General features: G+C 37.6%; 1 protein-coding gene across 1 annotated transcript; it reads left to right on the plus strand.

The window, feature by feature from the left end:
* Positions 1-13,035: 13,035 nt before the first annotated feature.
* On the plus strand, positions 13,036-14,079 carry LOC102539470 (putative P2Y purinoceptor 10). Its single transcript, XM_006218295.3, has one exon. The coding sequence runs from the start codon at positions 13,036-13,038 to the stop codon at positions 14,077-14,079; it is 1,044 nt and encodes a 347-aa protein (XP_006218357.1).
* Positions 14,080-18,784: the final 4,705 nt, after the last annotated feature.

An 18,784-nucleotide genomic window follows, 5' to 3' on the forward strand; every position in this document is an offset into this window, starting at 1 on the left:
TACTTAGCATAGTGACACAAAGTTTCCAACCATATTTTCACAAATAGAAATATAGAAATCCCTTTTATTTTTTTACATTTTTTATTGATTCATATTCATTTTACAGTGTTGTGTCAAATTCCAGTGTTCAGCACAATTTTTCAGTCATTCATGGACAGATACACACTCATTGTCACATTTTTTTCTCTGTGATTTATCATAACATTTTGTGTATATTTCCCTGTGCTATACAGTGTAATCTTGTTTATCTATTCTAAAATTTTGAAATCCCAGTCTATCACTTGCCACCCTCTACCCCCCCCCGGTAACCACAAGTCTGTATTCTCTGTCCATGAGTCTATTTCTGTCCTGTATTTATGCTTTGTTTTTGTTTGTTTGTTTTTGTTTTTTAGATTCCACATATGAGCGATCTCATATGGTATTTTTTTTCTCTTTCTGACTTACTTCACTTAGAATGACATTCTCTAGGAGCATCCATGTTGCTGCAAATGGCAATATGTTGTCAGTTTTTATGGCTGAGTAGTATTCCATTGTATAAATATACCACTTCTTCTTTATCCAGTCACCTATTGATGGACATTTAGGCTGTTTCCATGTTTTGGCTATTGTAGATACTGCTGCTATAAACATTGGGGTGCAGGTGTCATCCTGAAGTAGATTTCCTTCTGGGTACAAACCCAGGAATGGGATTCCTGGGTCATATGTTAAGTCTATTCCTAGTCTTTTGAGGAATCTCCATACTGTTTTCCATAGTGGCTGCACCAAACTGCATTCCCACCAGCAGTGCAGGAGGGTTCCCCTTTCTCCACAGCCTCTCCAGCATTTGTCATTTGTGGATTTTTGGATGATGGCCATTCTGACTGGTGTGAGGTGATACCTCATTGTAGTTTTGATTTGCATTTCTCTGAAAAGTAGTGATATTGAACATTTTTTCATGTGCTTTTTGATCATTTGTATGTCTTCCTTGGAGAGTTGCTTGTTTAGGTCTTCTGCCCATTTTTGGATTGGGATGTTTATGTTTTTCTTATTGAGTCGTATGAGCTGCTTATATATTTTGGAGATCAAGCCTTTGTCGGTTTCACTTGCAAAAATTTTCTCCCATTCCGTAGGTTTTCCTCTTGTTTTATTTCTGGTTTTCTTTGCTCTGCAGAAGCTTGTAAGTTTCATTAGGTCCCATATGTTTATTCTTGCTTTTATTTCTTCTAGGAGAAAATTATTGAAATGTATGTCAGATAATGTTTTGCCTATGTTTTCCTCTAGGAGGTTTATTATATCTTGTCTTATGTTTAAGTCTGTAATCCATTTTGAGTTGATTTTTGTATATGGTGTAAGGGTGTGTTCTAGCTTCATTGTTTTACATGCTGCTGTCCAGTTTTTCCAACACCATTTGCTGAAGAGACTGTCTTTATTCCATTGTATATTCTTGCCTCCTTTGTCAAAGATTAGTTGACCAAAAGTTTGTGGGTTCATTTCTGGGCTCTCTATTCTGTTTCATTTGTCCATATGTCTGTTTTGGTACCAATACCATGCTGTCTTGATGACTATAGCTCTATAGCATTGTCTGAAGTCTGGGAGAGTTATTCCTCCAGCCTCTTTGTTTCTCTTCAGTAATGCTTTAGCAATTCTAGATCTTTGATGGTTCCATATCAATTTTATTATGATTTGTCCTAGTTCTGTGAAATATGTCCTGGGTAATTGGATAGGGATTGCATTAAATCTGTAGATTTCCTTGGGCAGTGTGACCATTTTAACAATATTGATTCTTCCAATCCAAGAGCATGGAATATCTTTCCATTTTTTAAAGTCTTCTTTAATTTCCTTCATCAATGGTTTATAGTTTTCTGTGTATAATTCTTTCGCCTCCTTGGTTAGATTTATTCCCAGATATTTTATTACTTTGGGTGCTATTTTAAAGGGGATTGTTTCTTTATTTTCTTTTTCTGTTGATTAATCGTTAGTGTAAAGAAAGGCAGCTGATTTTTGAGCATTAACTTTGTAACCTGCTACCTTGCTGAATTCTTCAATCAGCTCTAGTAGCTTTTTTGTGGACCTTTTACGGTTTTCTAAATATAGTAACATGTCGTCAGCATATAATGACACTTTTACCTCTTCTTTTCCCATTTGGATCCCTTTTATTTCTTTCTCTTGCCTGATTGCTGTGGCTAGGAGTTCCAGGACTATATTGAATAGGAGTGGTGATAGTGGGCATCCTTGTCTTGTCCCAGATTTTAGTGGGAAGCTTTTGAGTTTTTCACCATTGCGAACTATGCTGGCTGTAGGTTTGTCATATATAGCTTTTATTATGTTGAAATATGTTCCCTCTATACCCACCTTGGCGAGAGTTTTTATCATAAATGGGTGGTGAATTTTATCAAATGCTTTTTCTGCATCGATTGAGATGATCATGTGGTTTTTGTCTTTTCTCTTTGTTGATGTGATGTATTACACTGATTGACTTGCGTATGTTGAATCAGCCTTGTGTCCCTGGGATGAACCCCACTTGGTCATGATGTATAATCTGTTTTATGTGTTGTTGGATTCTATTTGCTGAAATTTTGGTGAGGATTTTGGCGTCTATGTTCATCAGTGATATTGGCCTATAATTATCTTTTTTGGCAGTGTCTTTGCCTGGTTTTGGTATCAGGGTGATGGTGGCTTCATAGAATGAGTTTGGGAGTATTCCTTTCTTTTCAATCGTCTGGAATATTTTGAGAAGGACTGGTATGAGTTCTTCTTTGTATGTTTGGTAGAATTCCCTTTTGAAGCCATCCGGTCCTGGACTTTTATTTGTAGGGAGGTTTTTAATTGCTATTTCTATTTCCTTTCTAGTGATCGGATTGTTGAAGTGTTCAGTTTCTTCTTGATTCAGTTTTGGTGGACAGTATGTTTCCAGAAACTTGTCCATCTCCTCTAGGTTATCCAGTTTGGTTCCATATAGTTTTTCATAATATTCTCGTATGATATTCTGTATTTCTATTTTGTTTGTTGTAATTTCTCCATTTGCCTTTCTTATTTTGCTAATTTGTGCTCTCTCTTTTTTCTTCTTTGTGAGTTTGGCCAGAGGTTTGTCGATTTTATTTACTTTTTCAAAAAACCAGCTTTTGGTTTGGTTGATATTTTCTGTGGTCTTGTTCATCTCTATTGTATTTAATTCCTCTCTGATCTTTATTATTTCCTTCCTTCTGCTGCTTTTTGGGGCTTTTTGTTCTTCTTTTTCTAATTGATTCAGGTGGTGGGTTAACTTGTTTATTTGAGATTGCTCTTTTGTTTTGAGGAAGGCCTGTATCGCTATAAAGTTCCCTCTTAGCACTGCCTTTGCTGTGTCCCATAGGTTTTGAGTGGTTGTGCTTTCATTATCATTTGTCTCAAGGTATTTTTTAATTTCAGCTTTGATTTCCTCATTGATCCATTTTTTTCAATAACATATTGTTTAATCTCCATGCTTTTCTTTTTTTCTCCTTTGTTTCTCTGTTGTTGATTTCCAGTTTCATGGCATTGTGGTCAGTAAAGATGCTTGAGATAATGTCTATCTTCTTTAATTTGTTGAGGTTTCTTTTGTGTCCAAATACATGATCGATCCTGGAAAATGTTCCATGTGCACTTGAAAAGAATGTATATTCTATTTTTTGGGGGTGTAAAGTTCTGAAAATATCCACCAAATCTAGTTTCTCTATTGTAGTATTTAATTTCTCTGTTGCCTTGTTTATTTTCTGTCTGGAAGATCTGTCTAGTGATGTTAATGCAGTGTTAAAATCTCCAACTATGATTGTATTCTCGTCAATATCGCCCTTTATCTCTGTTAGTAATTCGTCTATGTACTTAGGTGCTCCTATATTGGGTGCATGTATATTAACGAGTGTACTATCTTCATCTTCTATCACTCCTTTAATCATTATAAAATGTCCTTCTTTATCTTTCCTTATGGCTTTTGTTTTAAAGTCTATTTTGTCTGAAATCAGTTCTGCAACACCTGCTTTTTTGGCATTTCCACTTGCATGGAATATCCTTTTCCATCCTTTCACTCTCAATCTATATGTGTCCTTCTCCCTAAAGTGGGTCTCTTGTATGCAGCATATTGAAGGTTCTTGCTTTATTATCCACTCTGCCACTCTGTCTTTTGACTGGAGCATTTATTCCATTAACATTTACAGTAATTAGTGATAGATGTGTGTTTATTGCTATTTTGAACTTATCTTTGCAGTTGAATTGTTATATCCTCTTTGTTCCTTTCTTCTTCCTTATGTGGTTTGATAATTTTCCTTTGTATTATCATGGATTTTAATTAATTTTTGTGACTCCCTTGTAAATTTTTGACTTGTGGTTACCCTTTTTTGTAAATCTATTAACCGATACTCATTTTTATTAAAGGGATAATTACATGATCTCAAACCCATCCTACTGTTAAAAAAATTTTAAAAAGAAAGAAAAAAATTCTATATTTCCCTGCCTCCCTCTCCCACTCTCAGTGATTTGTATGTCTTCTTTTATAATTTCGTGTTTTCTTTATTTGTAATTCATGAGTTATCACCTTTCCAGTTGTGAGTTTCTCATTTCTGTAGCATCCTTCTGCTTTTCTATTTAGAATAGCCCTTTCAATATTTCTTTTAGCATGGGTTTAGTGTGGCTAAACTCCTGCAGCTTTTTTTTTGTCTGTGAAACTCTTTATTTCTGCTTCTATCCTAAAGGATAGCCTTGCCGGATAAAGTATCTTAGGCTGCATCTTTTTTTCATTTAGGGCTTTGAATATATCTTGCCACTCCCTTCTGGCCTGTAGTGTTTGTGTAGAGAAATCAGCTGAGAGCCTTATGGGGGTTCCCTTGTAATTCACTCTTTGCTTTTCTCTTGCTGCCTTTAGAATCATTTCTTTATCCTTGACTCTGGCCATCTTGATTATGATATGTCTTGGTGTGGGTCTATTTGGGTTCTTCCTGTTTGGGACCCTCTGACCTTCCTGTACTTGTATATCTGATTCCATCTTTAAGTTTGGGAAGTTTTCAGTCATGATTTCTTCAAAAGCCTTTTCAATCCCCTTTGATCATTCTTCCGCTTCTGGGACCCCTATTATGCGAAGATTGGGATGCTTTATACTTTCCCATAGGTCCCTTATGCTATTATCATTATTTTTTATTTGCTTATCTTGTAGTTCTTCTAAATGGGTGCTTTCTGTTGCCCTGTTTTCTAGATCACTAATTCGTTCCTCTGCATTAACTAGTCGGCTTTGCACAGCTGTTAGATCATTCCTCATCTCTGTCAATGAGTTTTCCCTTTTTGCTTGGCTCTTCTTTATAGCTTCAATTTCATTTTTGACATATTTTATTTCTCTAAGCACTATCTCTTTTAATTCCTTCAGCAATTTGATCACTCCTTTTTTGAAATCTTGATCTAGTAACCTATCGATGTCTATTTCATTGATCTTTCTTTCAGGGGATTCCTCTTGTTCTTTTAATTGGGAAAGGTTTCTCTGCTTCATCATCTTGCTCATACCTCTCTGGCACTGTGGTTTATGGAGTATCAGTTTTCTATTTTGGATCTAAGGATTTTATCTATCTAATGCCTATTTAGGAGTAGAACTTAGGAAAAAAACAAAAAAGAAAAAAAAAGAAAAAATAAGAGAGAGAAAGATTTTTAAAAGAAGGGAGAAAGAGGGTTTGAAAACAGTGTATAATGAATAATAGAAGAGCGGGTTGAAGCAGAGTATTAATCGGGTGGAGACGTCCTTTTAAAACCTTTAAAAAAAAAAGTGGGTGGGGAGATGAATATATGTGTTTGAAGCCTGTGTCTAACCAATAACAGGACATCAAAACCTAAGAGAAATAGAAATGAATTAAGAAGTAAAAATTAAGAGAGTAATTGAGAATAGAACAGGTAAAAATAGATTAAAAAAAACAAAACAAAAACAAAAATAAAAAACAAACAAACAAAAAAAAACAAGAAAAAAAAAAGTGGGTTGTCGGTGTTCTCCTGGAGTCTGTGTGCTTTTAGTGTGAAGTCCTTCTGTCTTCGTCCTGTTTTGGAAGCTCAGCTTGTTTTCATAGGCCCTCCATTGGCGACCTCTTCTGTGCTGCTCCCAGCACCTTTTGGCAAGCAGATCGCGCCTCCTCCTAACACGGGGTTAGATGCAGCTCTCCTCTGCTGTGGGCGGGTGGGTCACTGCCCCTCCGGATGCCGCAGTAAGATGTTGCAGATTGGCCAGGCAGGAGGGCGGGTCGTGCCCCCTCTCAGCACCTTGGTCAGGGGTTGTGTTCCTGCCCATCAGGCGGGGGGCCGCTCTCCCCCTGCCTGAGCCGCCGGTAGCTCCTCTGCTATGTGCGGCTGCGTGCTCTGCGCCGGCGCTCCGCCCTGGTCGCGCTCCGTGGGTGGGCTCGGGGAAGACCAAGGGGCAGCCTCGTCCCAGCTCCCAGCCAAGACCCAGCTGCTTGTTTGTCTTTGTGGAGCAAGTTCTCTATGGGACCAGAATGGAAGGATCCTATCTGCCCCGGGCTGTAGGCCAGTCTCAGTCTGGCCTTTGAGGCTGCTAAGCCCTTCAGTGCAGATGCAGGTTTCGCCCCCGCCCCCGCCTGGGTGCTCAGTGCCGGAGAATATGGCGGCTGTGCCTGGGCCCCGCCCCTCTTTCCCTGAAAAGTTTACGCGGGTTTTCAGAGATTGGGGTATGCACCCTTCCCCCGAGAGCACATCAACCTTTCTGTTTTATGGAGGGCCCAGGTTGTTCTGTCCTGTACACCCACAGCCATGGCACCCAGCCCCTTGCAGTCCCCTGAAGCTGCCTCCGTGCAGCCGCCCCCGTCCTCAGCCTGGCTTGTTCAGCCTGGCCCTGCCCGCCGCTGCTGGCCCGCATCTCAGGCTGGGTGTCGGGGGGACGCTCTGTGCCCGTTTAACTTAGTTCTGTCAGACAAGGGCTGCTCTGTACAGATCCGACCCTCGGAGGCTCCCCCTCCGTCCCGCTGGCCTCTCAATTGGAGAGGGGAGACCCAGCGAGCAAGCGCCAGTCCTCCTTTGCTGCTCCCTCCCCGCGGGACCCGTGCAGGGCTGTTGCCTTTTGTTCTTTCTTTTTTCCTTTTCTCCTACCAGATTTTTGGCGTCTTTATCTTTTGAAGAGGGCGATGATCTGTTGGAGTTCCGCAGGTGCTCTGGTTGGCTGAGTGGGTCTGTAGATGTGGGTCTTGGTGTATTTGTGGTAGAGGGTGACTTACAGGTGTCCTTCTACTCCGCCATCTTGCCCGGAAGTCAGAAATCCTTTTTAATGGATTAATAATGTACATATATATATATAATATGTATATATATCTCACATTTTCTTTATCCATTCATCTGACAGTTGACACTTGATCAGCACAATAAGTTTAGCTAACATCTGTCATCATATACAGTTACAATTTTTTTTCTTGTGATAAGGAATTTTAAGATTTACTCTCAGCAATTTTCAAATATGCAATACAGAATTATTAACTATAGTCTCAATGCTGTACACTACATCCCCATGACTAATTTATTTTATAACTGGAAGTTGGGACCTTTTGACTCCCTTCATCCATTTTCATCCAGCCTTCAAACCCCATCTCTGGCAATCAGTAATCTGATATCTATATTTATGAGCTAATCTGGTTTGTTTGTTTGGTTTGGTTTTAAATTCCACATATGTGTGCAATCATTCAGTATTTGCCTTCCTCTGACTGACTTATTTCACAGTAATTCTGTTTCTAATTTTTTGAGGAACTTCCACATTGTTTTTCACAGTGGCTGTGCCAATTTATACTCCCATCAACAGTGTGCAAAGGGTTCCTGTTTCTCTACATCTACACCAACACTTATCTCTTGGCTTTTGATAATAGTCATTCAAAGAAGTGTGAGAGGATATCTCATTGCAATGTTAATTTGCATATTCCTGATATTAGGGATGTGGTGAGCATATCTTCATATACCTGTTGGCCATTTGTATGCCTTCTTTGGAAAACTATTTATTTAATTTCTTTGCCAATTTTTTAGTCAGATTTTTTTTTGCTCTTTTGCTATTGAGTTGTATGAGTTTATTATATATTTTGGATATTAAGTTCTTATTATATTTATGGGTTGCAAATATTTTCTACCATTCTGTAGGATGTCTTTTGATTTTGTTAATCATTTCTTTTCTGTGCAGAAGGTTTATGACTTGATGTAGTCTCGCTTGTTTTTGTTTTGTTTTTGAAGTTTTATCATTACAGGTCTTACACTTACATCTTTAATCCATCTCTGGTTAGTATTTGTAGTGGTATAAAATAGGAATCAAGTTCCACTCTTTTGCATGTGAATATCCAATTTTCCCAGTACCACTTGTTGAAAAGACTGTCTTTTCTTTAATAAATATTCTTGGCTCTTTTCTCAAATATTAGTTAACTATAAACACATGGGTTTTATATCATAGCTCTTGATTTTGTACATTGTTTATGCATCAGAAATTTGCTCACAATTTGTATGTGACAGAGCCAGTATCCAAAGTTATACAATTTAACACCAAATTCTATGCTTTTTACCACAATGCTAAATTACTAATAGAATGTTACTTATCCTTTTAGTTCCTTAGTAGACTACATTTGGCCATTCTTTTGGCTGAAAGACACGGGGTAGTGGGCCTGGAGAGAGAAGAAAACATTTTCACTGTGGTGGACATGAAATACTGATCATTATGTCTTCCTGCAGTCATGTAACATGAAGTAAATAAGAATTAATGTTACCATTGTGTTACTGGATTCTGTATGAACACTGGGGTTTTGCTGTAACGTTAGTCTCTGAATTTCCCTTCCTGGGCCTTATTTTCCAATATCACCATCTTTGAGTGTAAATTGGAACAGAGAAATAATACAACTCAATGTAGATAGTGTAAGCTTTTATGTTACTATCATTAAGGAACAGTAAGCTTTATTGCAAAGCTGGATTTACACAGGTACATAGTAGATTATTAGTCAATAGCTATGATTTGAGGGCTACAGAAAATTCCCTGCTCCAAGTGTCTTTTAACTAAAGCTTAACTGTTTGAAAATCCACCATTCAATTCTTTGAATTAACTTATTTTTTCTTTAATTTCACCTTAAGTACAAATATCCTTGCAAATAATACTATTTTAAGTTATAACCAGTCACTAATATTTCAATGTGAATTGGTTCATTACATTATTGATTCTATTACTTGAAATGGACTGTAGCAGGAGGGCTGTGAAAGGCATTCATAGAATCCTCCATTAAGAAGGTACAAGTTAAATATAACTTTCATGGATGAATATTATTTTGTGGGGTGGATATAGTTCAATGAGATTAAAAGCTTCATGCCTGTCTTTTTACCACCCTATCATCAGTACCTAAAACAATGTTTAATACATTGAAGACATGTAAAATATTACATTAATTAAATAATATTTATTATTTTTAGAGGGAAAGTTATATTCTAAGTCCCAGATAAGGATTTTTTTTGCACTTGAAGGTATATGAAGTGAGATAATCAAGGGAAAGGCCCCAAGTCTGGTGTATAATTCAAAGAATGACTGTTATAGGTGGAGGGGAATAAGAAAGGTTAAATTACTGTAGTAAAATTCCTATGAATATTCATCTCTTTTTCCCACTGAGCCACAGCTCAGTTGCTCCCTACCTTTACCTACCATCAGTGCACTCATCTGTGGGGAGGTTCTCATAGAATCTTTTCTCAAGAGGGAGGCAGTCAAGTGAAGTAGAAAGATTATTAGAGAGAGAGGCTGATTTCTAGCTATATTTCAAAGTCTAATTAACTATGGAGCTCTTTATCCCTGGGCAAGTTACTTTACCACTATGTGCATGTGCTTCGCCAAATGAGCTCATGTATGTGAGGATTTAAATTATTTTAAAGATTTTCTGTGGAAAAGTCCTCTATTTCTAGGACCAATTACTTGGACCAGACATAAGCAGACAATTTACTGTAGTCCTTATTGGTAACTTCTCTGAAAATGTAGTGGTCTGTAACCATCTCTGCTGGCTCAGTCCCCATTAAGAAACATGAAATTCAGACAAAGCCAAAGGAGCACAATAGTGGTTAGATTATTCTGTTTCCAAACCTTTTGTTATCTAAAACCAGCACCTGTCTCTAGCAAGCATTGACAGGCAGAGGTGGAAAATATTCATGGTCCTATAGTTGGAGAAAAGAGGATGTGGTCTCTAATCTAGATGGAGTACCATTTACCTAAAATCCATTTGCAAAGCTAGTATTTTGAGAAGAACTGAAAGGTTTAAATAAAATAAAGGGAGCTTTCTACTTGTAAAGCAATTTTAAGGGCCAGAGTCCCTGGAGAACATAGTCTAACTATATGACTGTAAAGGGAAACTGGGAAAATCCTGAAGACGCCAGCAACCAAGCCATGGATGCTTGCAGTGGGATTTCCATAGTAAGATTTTCTGACCACTTTGGTGTAGATCTGGGGTAAGGCCCAAGAATTTAATAATTATGATTGAATACAAACTGTAATTTTAAAATAGCTTGTGTATACAACTAAAGCTTGGTAAAAATATCTACACAAGCATTCATTTACAGATCTATAGGCACAGAAAAAATATAAAATATTATACACCGAAATGTTTGCAATGGAAATATTGGTGATAGATGTGTATATATTTTGGGTTATTTTCGCTTATATCTGTTTTCTATTATGAAACTCTATTTCTGTATGGAGAAGTAATGAACATTTACAAACAAGCTAAGACTTTTAAGCAGACTTTTTACACAGTATTATCATTAGGGACTTAGAAATACTCACTCTGCTTTTAAAAACACTGTGTTTGTCCTGGAATATTTAGAAGGAACTAATCTTTTTTGCTTGTAACAGTTCACTGTCAAAGTTAGTGTTCTAAAGTATGGCATTGGTTTATTTCTGAAAGTTTGCATTATTATTACAAAAATATGGTTTTCCTCTTAGAAGTTCCTGGAAAAGTAAAATTTGTTCTGTAGAGGGAGGCAAGAGACCCTGTTCAGCCTTTGCCGCTAATTTTCTTGTGAATTTGGAGAATTTAATCTCCCTGTTTTTGATCTTGGTTTTCTCATCTATAAAAAGTGACAGGATCAGAAGATCTTAATGGCCTTTAACAGTTCTAATATTCTAGGAATCTGCAATGAATTTAGAAGCCAAACTGTTTTCAGAGAACTATATGAGGAAGTATGATGTCTGAAAAAAATAAAATAAAATAAATTCAGACTCTCTAAAGTGCCCTTTAAAAGATTCTTCTTCTGATATTACACATGATGTTATTGATACTTCTATCTTTTATTTTGATGTCTCTATTAGTGAAATTTTAAAATAATGTGTTAAAGATCAAAAGATGTTTGAACGTTGGTATAATTATGACATCTGGTGGTCAAATCAAACATCACAGTTAAATTCTAATTCCCCAGACACTCATTGTCCTCCTTTCAGTAGGACTTTTTCCCTGATTCATCTATTTGTTGTGTCTTCAGTCATTTACTAAAAAAAAATTAGTGGATATCTAATATGTTCCAGACAATTTACTAGGCACTTTACTATGGAGGAAAGGAAGAAGTAAGATAATGAGTTTTTGATATATATGTAGAAGATTGCAATCCATTCAGGAAACAAAATGAACTCCATGGAAGGCAAATAACCACAGCATTTTAGTGTGTTGATGCACTAAAGAAAATTATCACAACTGGGGAAACTGAGGTCGTAGTAGTTATCTGTGGTTTGAAGAGGCCTGGAAAGGCTTTCTTGGAGGAAGTGAGCCTTGCCTTTCTTGGGGCCACAGTTTCTCCTTCTGTAAAATAGTGGTAACATTTTATTGTTGCATAGGATTGCTGTGAGAAAATTTCTGGGAGTGTATTTAAAGTACTTATTACAGCATCTTGTCCAAAGTAGGCATTCAGTGATTGTTAACTATTACTGTACCAAAACCAGAGTGATCAGGGAAGATTTCATGTATATTAACTGTTCCTTAAATTTTTTTCAAGAATAATTCTGTTTCAGCTTTGTGTGTTTTTTTTTTAATTTAGACAGAGTATAGAGAACCCAAGATCAATTATCTTAGTTAATCCAGTGGATAAACAAAGAAATCACAAAAAAGATAATCTATCTACAGTTTGCTAAATTAACTAGCCAATTAAGCAAACAGTCAACTCAGTGGAAACAAACACATTTAAAGTAGTTGTTTACTTGAATGAACTGGTTGACTGCAATGAACTGTCAGTTAGTAAATATAATCTATCTGAGAGCCCCACGTAGTCAGCACAAAAGTGTAGATTGGCACTGTATGAACTGTCTCAAAAATGTGAATGTCTGAAGCTATCATAACTCTGTTAATAAACACAGACCTCTAAAGTTACTGAGCTTTCTGGAAAATGCCACAGTATATAAGTAGAACTACCTGTGCCCTCAGCCAAATTCTGAGACAAAGGTTATCTGAGTTGTACCATTTTTTTCCAATCTCCTATCTTTCCAAGTCCTGCTGACCTGCTAGCCCTTTCCCAGGCCTTTATCCCATGTTTCATCCTTAAACATTCATAAGCTCATCTCAGCAGTCATCTAATCCCTGATAAGTTTGCCATTCAAAATAGATTGAATTTTATCTCTCTCAAGGTTGATGATAGAGAAGTCAACTAGATCTCAAACTTTTAAAGTATAGATGGAAACAATTGTAAAACTGAAATGTGGATCCCTATAAGGCTGTTGGAATATAAGCTTGGGGGCTATTTGCCAGTGAAGACTTGCTTATAGGTTATATCTGCAAGTTTAATTACTTCCTCTGACTACTAAGGGAAAATACCGACTGAGAATACTGCTGAAATAGTGATCTTTTTGATCCCAGAAAATACCTTCCACAATACTGTTATACATTGGCAAGATATTTTCAGTTTATACAGAAAAGTGTTTTTTGAATTTATGAAAGTTCACACTTGAATACCTCTTTGGTAGAAAACAAATATATTTGTATACCCAAACATGGACTGATGTGCCCTTGACCCTATTTTTACTTTATTTTTTGCAGAAATCACCACTCTAATGATTTCCTTAAGGAAGGAACACAAATATTCAAGATGGGAAGTAACAGTGCAAACAGTACAAGAGCAAAGTGCACTGATCTTCAAATGCCATTTCAGTACTCCCTCTATGCAACCACTTACATCCTCATATTCATCCCTGGTCTTCTGGCCAACAGTGCAGCCTTGTGGGTTCTGTGCCGCTTCATCAGCAAGAAAAATAAAGCCATCATTTTCATGATCAACCTCTCTGTGGCTGACCTTGCTCATGTGCTGTCCTTACCCCTCCGGATTTACTATTACATCAGTCACCACTGGCCTTTCCAGAGGGCCCTTTGCCTGCTGTGCTTCTACCTGAAGTATCTCAACATGTATGCCAGCATTTGTTTCCTGACATGCATCAGCCTTCAGAGGTGCTTCTTTCTCCTCAAGCCCTTCAGGGCAAGAGACTGGAAGCGTAGGTATGATGTGGGCATCAGTGCTGCCATCTGGGTCATCGTTGGGGCCGCCTGTTTGCCACTTCCAATTCTGAGAAGTGCTGGCTTAGCCAACAACACTGAATCCTGCTTTGCTGATTTAGGGCTTCAACACATTAGCATGGCATCCTCTATTGGCATGATAACTGTAGCTGAACTTGGAGGGTTTGTATTACCTGTTGTAACTATTATTTATTGCACATGGAGAACAAGAAAAATTTTACAGGAATTCCAAGTTCCCCTTCAGAATACCAAGGAGAGAAAAAAGGCTTTGTGGATGGTCCTAATGTGCGCAGTGGTATTTATTGTATGTTTCACCCCTTACCACCTCAACTTCCCATTCTTTATGATGGTTAAGCAACAAGTCTTTTCAAACTGCTCATTTATTAAGAGTACTCTATGTTTCCACATCATTTCCCTGTGTCTTGCAAATCTAAATTGCTGTCTTGATCCAGTTGTATATTATTTTATGACCTCAGAATTGCGTGATGGATTTTTGGAACGTAGTAGTTTGATTCTTCAGTCGTGTGTAAGATGCAAGGACAGTGCTTTGGAAATTCATCATAAGAAAGAGAATCTTCAAACTATCTCTCTTGAATTTTTGGATGATTCCAAGACAATGTAAAAAATAATTACCTGGAATAATCTATATGATCTATCTATTTAGCTATGTGAACCTAAAGATTTTCTTTAAAAAATGGTGTTGTTGAGTGCCTTAATGAAACATGGCTCCTTTCCCTGCATCCTCCAAATTATTCTTAAAAAAATTATTAATGCCTATATTTTCTGTGCAAATGCATTGTTTTATGGAGCATATGAGAAAATGTTTCTCCTTACAGAGTGATAAGTAAACAAGATGAATTGCCCACCTGTTCCTCAGTAATAGGTCCTAACATTTAACTTCCTGCAAGAAACAAAATGCGAATTGAAAACAATTGAACATAGATGAATTGTCCATACACTTAAAAATGTACAGGAGAATGATATTATCCAAGCTTTATCATAAAAATATACAAGGGGAAGTGGCCAAGATGGCAGAGTAAGAAGACCCTGATCTCATCTCCTCCCACAGCACATCAAAATTACAGATACTTATAGAGCAACTATTGATGAGAACAACCTGAACACTAGCAGAAAAATATATTTTACAACTAAAGAGATAGAAGAGTAATCACAACAAGATGGGTAGGAGGGGTGGAGACACAGTATAGTCAACAGCCATACCCTTGGGGAAGTGACCCACAAATGGAAGAATAATTATAATTGCATAAGTTCTCCACAAGGAATGAGGGGTCTGAGCTCCACATTGGCCTTCCCAGCCCAGGGAGTCCGCAACAGAAAGACAAGCCTCTAGAACATTTGGCTCTGAAGGCCAGTGGTATCTATGTTCAGGAGAGCCACAGAGCTGTAGGAAATAGAGACTCCACTCTTAAAGGGCACATACAAAATCTCAGAAGTTCTGACTCCCGGGCAGAAGCAGTAATTTAAAAGTAACTTGGGTCAGACTCACTTGCTGACCTTGGAAAGCCTCCCAGAGAGGTAGAAGACAACTGGGATTCATTCTGGGTTTGTAGACACTGGCAGCATTCATTTTTGGAAGCTCATCCATAAGGACACTGGTACTGACAATACCGTTTTGGAATCCCCTTCTTAGCTTATTAGCACTATGGTGTGGTCCCACCCAATAGGGGGTCAGCAGCAGTCCTGGGATGCCCTAGGCTTAGCAGCTAGCTGTGCAAGGACAAAATCCCACCCACCAGCAATCTGGCTATATTGGACCCCTTGAGCTTCCAGATGCCCTTGGACCATGCCTGGCTCACCAGGGCACCCAGGATCCAGCCCCACCCACAGCAAGCCAACACCAAGTCATGAAGTCAAGACTCCAGAACCAAAGAATCTAAGACCCAGCTTTACCCACCAGTGGGCAAGCAATAGCCCTGGGATCCAGCCTTTTTGCCAAGGGTGGGCACAGTTCTGGGACCTACTGGGCCCTAGTACACCCACCCCCTTGCTTGTGAGTAGACACCAATTTTGGGAACCCTGCACACTGCAGCCAGAGACCCTAGGACTTAGTTGTACCCAGTGGGTCAGAACTAGACACAGGAACTTCTGGGTCCCAGCTCCATCCATCATTGGGCTGACACCAGCTCTGAAACCCCAGTCCCACAGCCAGAGAGCTCAGGTTCTGACTCTGCACATGATGGGCTATGAGTATCTATCCCAGGACCAAGCCTCACCCACCATTGGGTGGGCACTAGCATCAGGAAGCCTAGGACACCAGATTCACCTGTCAGGAGGCCAGTGCCAGTTCCAGGACATCTTGGGCCCCTCAGCCATGGCCTAGCACAAGAGCAGATGGATCCTAGCTCTGAGATTCTAGCCCTGCAGCCTGCCACCTCATGACATGGCCACACCCAGTAGTGGGCTGGCACCAGGAACAGGACTCCCCTGCTTATGCAGACAGCCGTGGCAGGATCTGGCCCTACCTACCAGAGGACAACAATCTCCACACAAGGCAGGGCCTGGCAAACAACTGGACCAATGGACAGCCATGCTTACCAGTGTGTCCACAGTAGTCAGCTTGCCACAGCAGAAGGACCCACATAGCCCATATGGGGGGCATCCCTAGAGCATATAGCTCTGGTGATAAGAGAGAAGTGTGCTACTGTTACTCATAGTATGTCTCCTACATAAGGCTGCTTCTCTAAGATAAGGAAATGTAAACAGCCTACAAAATACAAAGAAATAAAAACAGCAAATTAGTCAAAATGAAGTGACAGAAGAATGTTCCAAATAATGGAACAAGTTAATACCCCAGAAAAAGAACTAATTGAATTGGAGATAAGCAACCTACCCAACAAAGAGTTAATGGCAGTGATTATAAAGATGCTCAGAGAACTCAGGAGGGGAAAAAAATGGATAGACATAGTTAGAATAGTTAAAAATAAAAAGAGTTAGAAAATGTAAAGAAGAACCAAATAGAGGTGAAGAATACAATGACTGAAATAAAAAAGTGCTTGAATGAATCAACAGTAGATTCAATGATATATACAAATAGATCAGCAAACTGGAATATAGAGTAGTGGAAATCACTTTAGCTAAACAGAAGAAAAGAAAACAGAATTAAAAAACAGAATTAAAAAAAGAGAGAACAGTTTAAGAGACCCCTGAACATCTGAGACAATATCAAGCACACTAACAGTTGCATTATAGGAGTCCCAGAAGAAGAAGAGAAAGAGAAAGGGGCAAAAAATATATTTAAATACATAATAGTTGAAAACTTCACTAACCTAGGAAAGGAAACAGACATCCAGGTCCAGGAATTAGAGAGAGTCCCAAGCAGGATCAAATAAGACTCCACCAAGAGACATTGTAATTACAATGAAAAAATAAAATAAAATAGGCTATTAAAAGCAGCAAGGGAAAGCAACAATTTACATATAATGGAACTCCTATAATACTATCACTGACTTTTAAGCAGAAACTCTGCAGACCAAAAGGGAGTGCCATGCTGTATTTAAAGTGATGAAAGGGAAAAATCTAACATGAAGAATACTCAACCTGTTATCAGTCAGATTTGAAGGAGATATTAAAAGTTCTACAGGCGAGAAAATGCAAAAAGAGTCCAGTAGCAAAAAACCAGCTTTAAAAGAATGTTAAAAGAATTTCTCTAAGCAGAAAAGAAAAGGCCAGAATGAGAAATATGAAAATTATGAAGTGAAAAATCTCATTGGTAGAGGCAAATATACAGTAAAGGTTGCAGATCAACCACATATAAAGCTAGTAGAAAGGTTAAAAGAAAAAAGTAGTAAAATCATCAATATCCACAATACGTGGTTAAGGGATACACATGTTAAAAGAAAAATGTAGTAAAATCATCAATATCCACAATACGTGGTTAAGGGATACACATGCTAAAATAATAAATGGGGAGGATTAAAAATGCAAGGCTGTAAAAATATATTAAAACTTAAGGGATCAACAACTTAAAATAACCATATCTATCTATCTACCTAACTAGCTAGCTATATTTAAACCTCATGGTAACCACAAATCAAAAATCCATAATAGGAACAGACACAAAAGACAGAAAGAAATCTGGACATAACATTGAAGTTATTTATCAAATCACAAGGGAAAAGAGCAAAAGAAGAAGAAATGAACAAAAATAACTTATTAAAAATTACTTTAAATATAAATGGACTATATACTCCAATCAAAAAACATAGAGTGGTAGAATGGATACAAAAACATGACCCATATATATATTCTGCTTAAAAGAGACTTCCTTAGGATCTCAAGACACAAATGAATTGAAGGTGAGAAGACAGAAAAAGAGATGCCATGCAAATGGTAATGAAAAGAAATCAAAAGTACTAATACTTCTATCAGAAAAGAAATACTTTAAAACAAAAACTGTAACAAGAGACAAAGAAGAACATTACATAATGATAAAGGGATAGATACAAGAAGAATATATAACAATTATATATGTGCCCAACACAGGAGTACATAAGTATATAAGGCAAATATTAACAGACATAAAGGGAGAAATTGACAATAACACAATTGTAGGGGACTTTAATACTTCACTTACGTCAATGGTCAGATCATCCAAACAGAAAATCTATAAGGAAATACTGGCATTAAATGACACATTAGATCAGATAACCTCTATATCTTTCTTTTTATCTATCTATCTATCTACCTACCTACCTATCTATCTATCTACCTATCTATACATTCTATCCAAAAGCAACAAAATACACATTCTTTTCAAGTGCACATGCAACATTTTCAAAGATACATAAAATACTAGGCCACAAAACAAGTCTTTGTATAATTTAAGAAAATTGAAACCATATCTGCCATCATTTCTGACAACAGTGCTCTGAAACTAGAAATCAACTACATGAAAAAAACCTGCAAAAATCACAAACACATGGAGTCTAAACAACCAATGGATTACTGAAGAAATCAAATAAGAAATTGAAGAAAAAAACCTGGAGATAAACGAAAACAAAAATAAGATCCAAAATCAATGGGATTCAGCAAAAAGCATTTCTAAGAGGGAAATACAATACAAGCTTTTCTCAAGATACAAGAGAAATCTCAAATAAACAACCTAACCTTACACCTATTGAAACTAGGAGAAGAAAAAACAAAACCCAAAGTTAGTAGAAGAAAAGAAATCACAGCATAAATAAGTAAAGTAGAGACTGAAAAAATAGAAAAGATCAATGACACTTAAGATCTGGTTCTTTGAAAAGATCAACCAAATCATTAAGCCATTAGCCAAATTCATCAAAAGAAAAAGGGAGAGGGCCCAA

This window comes from Vicugna pacos, chromosome X (genome assembly GCF_048564905.1).
Source record: "Vicugna pacos chromosome X, VicPac4, whole genome shotgun sequence".
NCBI classification, from domain to species: Eukaryota; Metazoa; Chordata; class Mammalia; order Artiodactyla; family Camelidae; genus Vicugna; species Vicugna pacos.